The sequence below is a fragment of the Centrocercus urophasianus genome, unplaced genomic scaffold, assembly GCF_019232065.1.
Source record: "Centrocercus urophasianus isolate 14NV4802_14NV808 unplaced genomic scaffold, USGS_Curo_1.0 seq_19, whole genome shotgun sequence".
NCBI lineage: Eukaryota > Metazoa > Chordata > Aves > Galliformes > Phasianidae > Centrocercus > Centrocercus urophasianus.
Window position 1 is genome coordinate 10588465 of NW_024884744.1, and position 10221 is coordinate 10598685.

Genomic DNA, 10221 nt, shown 5'->3' on the forward strand with positions numbered 1-10221 from the left:
AACCCAAAGTCTCTCTCATTTCTTTAGGGTGATGGAAGCTCATGGAGAAAAAAAAATAAAAAGTGAATTTCCTACACAGCAGAAAGTGAGTTCTCCCTTTCAGGGGTCCAACAGTATACAGAAATTCTGGAAGCTTGAAAAAAAAAAAAAATCTGTCTAACACTGGTATGTATGCCTATAGTGTATGGTCTCCTTTAGAAACTACTCACAAATGCAGATGGATGCCTCAAAAAAAAAACAACAACAGAAAAAAAAAAAACAACAAAGCAGCATATGAAATTGTAATGTACTATTTCAAAATCTGCACTGTCCTGCAGAACCAGGAATTATAATTTATTCAGATTGTTCTCAACAGATCCAATCTATGCTGGATATGTAAAAAACAAGAGACTAAGTCATCAAGGAAAAAACAACTGAAAAAACCTGCACGCTGTAAGTATTTCAAAATAATGAAACAGAAGAAAAAATCCCCAAAAACATTGACGAAAGCTCAGAAAAATTTATCATCGATTCTGAAGTGGGGCCTTGTGACATCATCTGGGTTAATGAAGACGGAGATGGACTTCCCTGGGTTCTCAGTCACTAGCTGTTGCAACTTTTTGGCTAGTCGGTCATCAGGCTGGTTGGTGTCCCCTCCATCTGACTGTGGCGAGGGGATGCTGGTGGTGCTGCCTCGCCGTTGGAGTTCTAGCGTTAGCCGGTTGGCTGCTTTGACGTGTTCAATGGCAGTTCGGAGGTGTTCAGCGGGGTCTGAGCGGACTGAGGACAGCTTCCGTGCGTGCAGCATGACGGTTTCTTCAGAGAGGTGCTCCAGCATGTTGCACTGGGGGATGAAGTAGTTAGGACACATCTTGTTGACCAAGCAGTGCTGGAGATCATCAATAAGACCCAGGAGGAAGTGGGCGGCATAGTCTTCCTGGGCCAAGTAGTTGGCTGGTAGCCTGTCACAAGCCCATAGCATCATGCTCCGCAAGTGATATGGACTAATGGCTTTGGGGCGGGACAGCAATTTGATGATGATAGCTTTGCAGGCTTGATAGGCTTGCATGAGGCTGCTGGAGATGCACTTTTTCAGCTGAACTTCACTTCTGGCAAATGACAGCCTCCATTCATTGTCCTTTTTCCCCTTGTAGGAACACGCAGGCACCAAGTAAAACCCACTTATGACTTCCTCCTCTGTGATTTTTCCATCCCAGAAGTGGTTCTCCATTAGCCAGCTCTGGGCCACAGCTGGCCAGCCTTTGAAGGACACCACAGGAACAATGTCATACAGCATTCGGCTGCTGCCCACTCCCAAGATGATGGATATGATCGTCCCATTCTTTTCTACCTTCTCCACCTTTGGCATCCCTCGCTGAGGCTTCTTCTGGATCTCAGAGAGGACAATGCTAATGGAGTCATAGAACCAGTCCGCAACTTTAGTTGGAGAGAAGAAGTAATTGGTAGCTCCGTTGATATGGTCCACAATGGTGCAGCAATCCTTCCATTTGCTGATAGTTCCTTCATCAAACAGCCGCAGGCTCAGCCAGGAGTGGCACAGCGCCGAGTGGCGCATGTCCAGAGTCACCGGTTGGTTGCGGTCATGCAGCTTCAGTGCAGGCACCAGCAGGGTGAAGTCCATGTCATAGTCTGTGCCTCGCGCATAAACATTCAGCTCATCAAGATCAATGTCCACCACGCCTTCCCGCACACCACCTGAAAGGAGCAGGTACTCATTGGCTACAGGAAGCTTCTGGTCAAGTTTCTGAACCATGCCTGCAGAAGAGAGAAAGAGAATCCATTGATGAGAAGGCAAACGGATTTGGGATAAAGGATTTAAACAGATCTATAACCCATTTCCTGCCCAGCAGGAAAAAAAACAGGCAGGGGTATTCATTGCTGTCAGTGCAACATATAATGCACACCAGTTCCAGCACCAGCCCAATTTCAGTCCCACCTGACTCAGAGCAGCACTTCCCTGCACTCCTGGGAACGAGTGTGGTCTGTTCTAAACATCACACTGGTGGCAATGGAGAAAATCAAGCGCCTCCAGCAAAACATAGCAAGGCTACTTTGAGGACTAAGCTTAACTTCTCAAGTATTCTCTAAGCCAGTATTTTAGCATATGTTCCTAATTTCCACGGTAGACAAACACTTCAAAAAGAAAAGAGAAATTCATGGAATTAATTGACTCACCGTTCCTATTATCTCTGTAGTATAAGAAAATAGCAGAAAATGGGCATCAGGGGGCTGGTCTGCACGTGAGTGAATGGGTAGCTACAGAGCATTAGTTCAAGCAGGTCAGACTTTACAATTCTGTGATTAGCAAGGCAGTGTGAACAGAGGCAGTACGTCCTCCTCTTATAGGAAAATGGATATTAAACTACCAGGAAGGATAGAAGCCAGCTCTGAAATTAGTTCTTCAAGCTGTGGTGACAGTATCACTCCGTAATACATCTGATCAGCTTCCCAGAGTACAGACATGAAGACAGATTTCTATTTTCATCATGAAAACCAGGCACTTTCCCCTTACCCTGCACTGCCCGTATCAGTTGCACAAAGCCAGTTTTTCACTCTGTGCTATATATACCACTGTACTCTGTTCACAGAACAGAAACAGCAGAATAAGGAGAAACTCCATGCAGCAGCTGAGACATTACCACATCATTCAACGTTCAAATTAGGCTTAAAATTGACCATACATTACAAGGAAATCAAGTTTAGATACACATTAGTGGGAATAACTAGCCAGAAGCATAGTGAGGCAAGCTGCCCACCCAACTGTCAGCCCAGGAGGCAGACACATTTCACCATAGTGAAATGCACCCATCCTTGGGAGAGCTGAGGAGACCACAAAGAAAGGCCTATGTGTGCAGGGGAATGCATCTTGTGGCAATATTTGAGGTTACTGTGAAATCCTCCATGTGAATGACCTTGTAAAATATATTCCACCTGTTCTATTGTTCTCCAGAGCAAGAGACCATGTCCATTTTGTTGCACTGAGTTGGGGTGATTTTCCTGCCAGACAGGTAAGGATGTAACCCATTTAATTTCATGCAGCTCCAGAGGCTGCAAGAGAAGGAAACTGCTCTGGAGGCGTGCTAAGGAACTCCTCCTGCTAAGTCCCAAGCACAAAATCCCATTTTGTGATCTTGCCACACGCTGCCCCATCCACCATTTAAGGAAGATTACCAAGAAGAGTCTCCGTCAACCACAAAGACATTTTCTGAGGCTTAGATGCAATGTTACCCTAAGGAGCACACAGGCCAAGTAAGCAGCAGTCACTTCTTCCTTGCACCAAGAATAACAGGATTTTTAAAGGGTACCTAAATTGACATGACTTCTAGAGATTTCTGGTGACAGCACTGACACACTCACTGCCTTTAAATCCCGACCTTGGCCCAGTGCAAGTACTGCTTTAGGGTTTTCAACCCTTGTAGTCTTGACCTACCAGCAAAGGAGGAACATAAAAACAGTCAAGCAGTGGCTACAGGAAGTGGTCTCATACATCATCAAAATCTCTTCCTGGATGGCTGCAGAGTTTAAATCCAAAACCCTGAGCGCTGCCTGTCACAGCATTTCAAGGTCTGCCCCAGGAACATCAGCAACTCTGACAGAGAACTAGAGAAGGAATTTTTGCTAACAGATCGCAGCAGCATTGCTGATCCAATTTGGGCTGTGGAGCAAGGAGTTGAGATGGGGTCCCTTGAGGAAAATATATTTAGAATAAGCATAGAGTGTTCTATAAATAGTTGGGACAGCCAAATTCAGGATTCAACAAGGCTTTTGGGGTTTGCAGTATGTTCAGCCTGACTCCATTACTTACAAATCTATTTGATATGTGAAAGGATTTCAAAGAATCCCATTAGCCAGCACTGTATGGCATACAATGTCTTGCCACGAAGTTTTCCTCTCAAGTTCCAACAACCCAAGAGTAAGCTGAGAGAATCACATGCACACACAGCAGAAACAGGTACACAAATGCAAACACATAGAAAATATGTAGAAAAACATCAAGACTGGTAGCTCACATAAGTCCTTAAGTTAAGAGCATCAGCAGGCCCTTTGGGTTTTCATCTTCCTGTCTCCATGCCAGAAGTTAGAAGGGGTTACAGATAATCTTGTGAATTTTGTAGATGCCCAATAAAGTTGTCTGTAAAGACTGAACCCAGTATTCATAGGATCAAACTTTTTTTATTTTAGTAGAATTACCCACCTACTCTTGTGGCATCAGAGTAGATTCACAGACATTTAAGACAACTCTTGCTGCTACCAGGCAAAACATGCAGTTTGCAACCATCCCTTGTATGATGCTCTTTTGAAAAAGTCCTCAGCAAAGCCGGCACTTTGCTATGTAAGAAATCTGTGTTCATTTTCTTAGCTGGGTGATTAATTTAAGACCTTCCCAAGATACAAAACTTGTCATCATAACACACAACTGAGTAACTATGCGTATAACACACAACTGAGTAACTATGCGTACAACCACGAGGAAGGCAAGGAGTATGAAAATAAGGAGGAGTAACTGTAGTCCAAGCTTGCTGGTTAGTTTATTAATCAGCCAATTCAGAGTAGTGCAGATGAGCAAATGAGTTCCCTTCATCCTTCTTTCAGAAGCAGGAAAGCAGGATTTACTTCCTTTCCAAGCATTACGATACAAAGGGAAGAAGAAAAGACGGAGAGAGATTTTAGCTTTACGTTACACCCAGATTTAGGATGCGTCTTTGAACGATCTGGGACTCTGATGCATATGTGACAGAGGTTAATCTGTTTGTGGAAAAAAAGCCACACAAAGATGCTCTCCATGCACTGCAGAATTTCAGATGAACTGATTTCATAGCCATTGCAGCACCTTCTGGGATCTGCTGCTATTTCATGCCCAGTGTTGTGTAAATAAGAAGGAACAGATCTGTCTTTGGAGAAACTCACCCCAAGAAAAGAAAAAAAATAGGCAAAAACTTTTTTCTAACATATGCATTTCCTTCTCTGGGTTCCTTCTCGATAGCTTCCTTCCCAATATGCATATATATATGCAATCATTGCTAGTTCAAACAGTACACAGCCTACATCGTCTTCCTTGCCCCCTACATCGCCTGCTCCTCCTGTATAGCCTGAATGCTCCCCATAAGCTGTGGAGAACACAAGTTAGACAGTCCCTCCTGCAACACATGCACAGGGACAAGGTGGTGTGGGTTTGGCTCAGGTCCAGGGTGCAGTCTGTGAAGGACTGAAAGAACTGAGATACTTGGACGCTTTACATACTCAGAATCATACAATAGCTTAGTTTGGAAGAGGATCTTACAGACCACATAGTTCCAACCTCATCATGTGTACATGGACAGAATACAGGTAAGGAAGAACTGGACAAAATTGATTGCTCCCAGCCTACAGAAGTTGAGATTTTCTCTAGAAATCCAACACCTGAGCTCTTTTTTTTTTTTTTTTTTTTAAATCATTGATACCTTCCTTTCCCTGTTCATTTTGCAGTAACTTGATCTCCACAAAGCAAAGTGGATGGGTACTCGTTTCCTCAATCAATAGCAATGATGTGCTTTGGCACTACTCATTGGTTGACCTTGCATTTGAACATGCCCTCTCCAAGCCATTACCCTGTGCTCTAGCAGAGGTCTCCTGCTACTTGCAGCCAGCATTGCACAAATCTGCCTATTGTCTTAAGCAGCCTTTTTGGTAATCAGATTGAAAGAAAAAGAAAGCAAGCATCAGACAGCACCTGGGAAGAAACATAGCTACATTCTCCCTATTAAAGAAATCAGCCTAAGTCCCCACTGATATCAAAAGGGCTGTATGTTTAAACTCCTTGGTAGACTGGCCCCAGTGAACTCTCACACAAGAAAGCTCTCCAGAGGGGTTCCAGAAAGCACTCAGTCTCTGAGGATCCAGAAATGCTGGGAATTGCTTTTGATCCAGTAGATCTTATTTGCCCTCATTTGATTAGCACTTCAAGCCAGAGGAAGCATATGTCCCTTGTAGGGCAGTTTGCTCTGTGGAACCATATGCCCCAACTCCAGAGTGTTTTCCAAGATATGTAGAAATATGTTGCTGGGAAATAAGCCGTGCTTTGTGAGAAAGCAGAGCTGAGCATCCGCAGGCAGGCAGGGAGCTCAGGAAGGTGGAGATAGTACTCATTCCTCCCATTATGATGTCCATAAAACACTATGTTAGGTGCCTGTTCCCTTGGCATATGGGATTTGTCCTTCTACAGAGAGAACTAGAGATCCCCCGCATACACCACATTGCCTCCCTTCTTTCTCCTGGTAATTTGACCAAAAGACCCAGCAGAATCAGGCCTCTTCCCTCCCTGTTCTACACAGCTGCGTGGTTAACCTTGAGCATGCCAAATTTTTCTGTATAAAATCATTACCTTCCTTAGACCCAAAAGCTAAGGAAGTTTGACCTCCTGGATGCTCAGAAAGTTTTTGGGAATGCTCAGACAGCACTAAATGCACATCAGGTATTATTGGAAGAGAACTGATTTGTAAATCTGAGATAAATCTCAGGATAACTTCACTTCGGACAGGCAGTTCTTACCCTTAGCTGCTGAAAGAAATACCAAGACACCCCAGGCTGGTTGAAAACTAAAAGCTTTTGTCATTTTTAGTAAATACACTAGATAGGCACTCTGTGGTTTCTTGACAATTCTGCTGCAAACAGCAGATCCTGCAGAAAAGGAACGTTGTTCAAAGGAAAGCTCCCTGCAGAGGTCCCCCAGCTATGGCCATGTGACGTGTGTTGAATTTTAGGGGCTTCTTTAAGACAGAAACTGGAGGCCAGCTGGGTTGCATTGATTCTTCTTGCTAGATGCAAATCTATTTCTGAGCAGCACAAGTTTTTGTTACACAGAACTGAAAGAGTCAGCCCTTTAGGAGAGCCTTGAGTTACAAAGCACATTTTGAGAGGACTGCTGGCGGAAGCAGACAGAGGGTGGGAGGGAAGTGGGGAGACCGAGCCGTGTGATGCCAGTTTAGTCAAACACGGGGGGTAAGCAAAGGAAGCTGCTCTTTGCAGACTGATATGCCAGTGTCCTACTGATTCTGCTCCTTTTAGAAATCTTGTGATATGGTGACAGAACACACTGCAGGGGCTGAGCACCCCCTTATAAAAGTCACTTCTTTTTCTCCGGAGTGTCCTTTAAAAGCAATCTTAAAAATAGTGTCCCAGTTTTTTTTTTCCAGCACCCACGTGCTGTTGTGGGAGCCACCCAGCCAGCTGAAATCCTGTATGCCAATGCAGATAGGTGGAAAATGCATCATCACAAACATCCAAACCCACCCTTGCACCAAAACCAGAAGCTAGACAGATCCTGGAGCTGATCTGGCACTTTCAGAGGAAGCCCCTAAATCTCTGTGCAACTCTTCTTTGGATACTGCAGAGTTTAAAAGACTATAAAACAATGTCAGGTTTCCAGCCTGTCATTCTGCTTATTCAGTGATCTTACCACAGATTCACATTAACCTGTGATCAAAGCGTTTGCAAGCTGAAAACCCAGCAAATAATTAAACCACAAGTTAAAGAGGTGCTTTAGGGTCTGAAGAATCTGAGTGACAAAGTTTGAGAGCAGTTGACAAAGAAAAGGAAGAAAGAACAGGATGGACTTGGGTTTTCCCAAGGCAGAGGAAGCATTGGCACCTTTAGCACCCTGACGGACTTGCCTGCTAGGGATGTCTCTCACTGCTTTCCTTATCATTTGTGTTTTTGGTACAGTCAGTGCCTTGCAGCACTGTGTTTCACAAAGTACGTTGTGTCAAAATGTATTTCCTTTTGTCAGCTTGGTAGGAAATGGAGAAACTGACCTAACCACAGCACCTTCCACAGTTCAGTCATGATTTTACAAGGCTGAGTCAGTCAGTTTTCTCTACATCCAAAATGACAGCTTACTCACACTTCAAACACCAATTGTCTTCGTCAGCACCTGGTGTTGCCACACCCTATGTGAAATGAGGTGGCCAGCACCACACACTACATGGAAAGGAGTCTTCACAGTGCATGTCTTCACAGTCCTCTGGGCACCATGGCAGTCCTAGTTGCTACAGCAGCCACACTCCACCACCGGTTTGTTCAACACAATGAAGCACTTCTCCCCACCATTCAGCTGCCAGCTGATGACACGTGGCTCTGGCCACCAGCAGGGCCCTCCCTGCCTAACCTGGTGTGCAAACCACTAAGAGCAGCATGCGTACAGGTCGAGCAGAACTTGACTCCAAGGCTGCAAAAGCACTTTAGGTTCCTCTGGGATGCTTTTCTTAGTTGCTGTCTGGTATTTGATTGCCTGTCCTGAGCAGGCTAAGTTTCCACAACACTTTACACGCTGGTGCCAGGCAGTGGGCTACACCCAGAGAAATGCCATCACACCCTCATGTCCTGTAAATAACGCAAGAGCCTCCACCACAAATGCACTGAGATCACAGCACCATTCCTTATGAACTGAGCCTGAATCAATGTTGCCCATCCTCAGTGCCTGCTTTTCTGTAACCACAGCTCTACCTTGTCACAGAGCATCAGGTTTGTCCTTGACTCAAAAACTCTTCAGTAATTACACAGCCAATCTAGAACTTACATATGGGGTGTGCACATCAACAAGTAGCCATAAAAAGGTGGACAGATAACCACAGCTGTAATTTAATCTGCTGTTCTGGATTCTCTCTTGAAATCCATCACATTTAGCTCCTGGGGAAAGTGACATGATCACAACTGCGCTCCTTTCAATAATTTTCATTAGATCTATTTAGCTGTACACCATGGGATAGGTCAGTAGAGGGGGAAACAAAGGAGGACTCCAGGAAATCACACAGCCCCTAAAAAAACTCAGGGCAGAGCGGAGCTCCTTCCTCCAAGTGCAGATGGAAAGCAGATGCCTTCAAAAGCCCTCCAGAGGAAGCTGGTGGAGAAGACATGAACCAAATCCACTGTGCAGCCCCTGGACTCCATGAATCCATCCCTGGCCTGGCTCCTTTTACACAACTTTTAACCAAAAGTGGGAAACAAGACAGACAAGCCAAATACATCTGAGCCGCTGGCAAGGATCTCTTAGCAGCACAGCCAGTCCAGGAAGCCCAGAAGCTGGGAAAATTGGAGCAAAAGTGGGAAGCTGATGACAATCAAAGCAAATCCTTCAGAAACCACCTCCTGTCAGGGCTGCTTCAGCCAGGTGTCTCTGACCAGCTCAGTGGAGTGGGATCCCATTCACCAACCCCCCCAGTTTTAGGAGGCTGTTTCCTCAGTTCAAACATTCATGAAGGCAGCTCGCACAATACCAGTGAGATCCTTAAATATCATCTTCTTCAGGCATTTTTTGCAAGGAAAACAGAAGAAAGGCAGCTCGCTTTCCAAATTCAAACCAAAGATTCTTATACTTTCAGTTGTTCCACTTAGATTTCCCCTGAAAATGCAAGGAAAATAAATGCTGTTTACACTCTCCACATTACTCCAGTAGTAAGCTTCAAGGAAAAAGACTGTATCTATATTTTGTCCTAGAAGAACTGTTGCTTCTCTCAAAATTAAACCATATTCCTTATTCTCCTACACAGTTCAACATTTTAATTTTAATCCACAAATTCCCTAATGTATCTGTAAATGCTACAAAGCTTTGTTCACAGTGCTGATAAGGAACTTATCCTCAGAAGTCAAGTACACGGAGAACGCTGACCTTTTCATGTGAAAGTAGCTAGAGATCTCACCTATATTTTACAGTATCTCACATATATTTCACAAATGCTACTGTGAAAATACTTTGTGAAATTCCCCCATGGACGTATCACAAGGTTTGCTACCCTTTGCATGAAAGCACTTCCCAGCCAACACAACAGGAACGGATACTGCCTGCATCCTTCCCATCCTGCTACACAGAAAGCAAAAACTAATGCTGTCCTTGCAGGCTTCCCACTGGCAGCTGGCCCCCCGGCCCACGATTAATGGACAAACAAAGGAGATTATAGACCTCTTAAATTTGCTAACACAGTCAATAGAATTAATCGCACAAGGCTGAAGGCAGAAACACGAGGGTGCAAGCTGGCTCTTTAACAAGGATGCTTGTCCCTGGAGTCAGACAAAGCTGCCGCACAGCTGATGCCTACAGAACATCTGAGCACAATCCTACTTGTTTGTTTCTGGCTGCATTCTGGGAAGGGTTTGGCAGAGGGAATGTCATATCTCTTTGCAGCCCTGAACAGTACAGAGGAAGGACCTGCTTCCCCTTGCAGACCCGAGGCCCCAGGAAGCTCTCCT

General features: G+C 44.7%; 1 protein-coding gene across 1 annotated transcript in view; it reads right to left on the minus strand.

Moving 5' to 3' along the window:
- Positions 1-312: 312 nt before the first annotated feature.
- MB21D2 (Mab-21 domain containing 2) overlaps positions 313-10221 on the minus strand; it is a 48704-nt gene continuing 38795 nt past the window's right edge. Inside the window, exon 2 of the mRNA XM_042821048.1 lies at positions 313-1755. Coding sequence (XP_042676982.1) covers positions 491-1755 — 1265 coding nt within the window. The 3' untranslated portion in view covers positions 313-490. The remainder of the gene's footprint in view (positions 1756-10221) is intronic.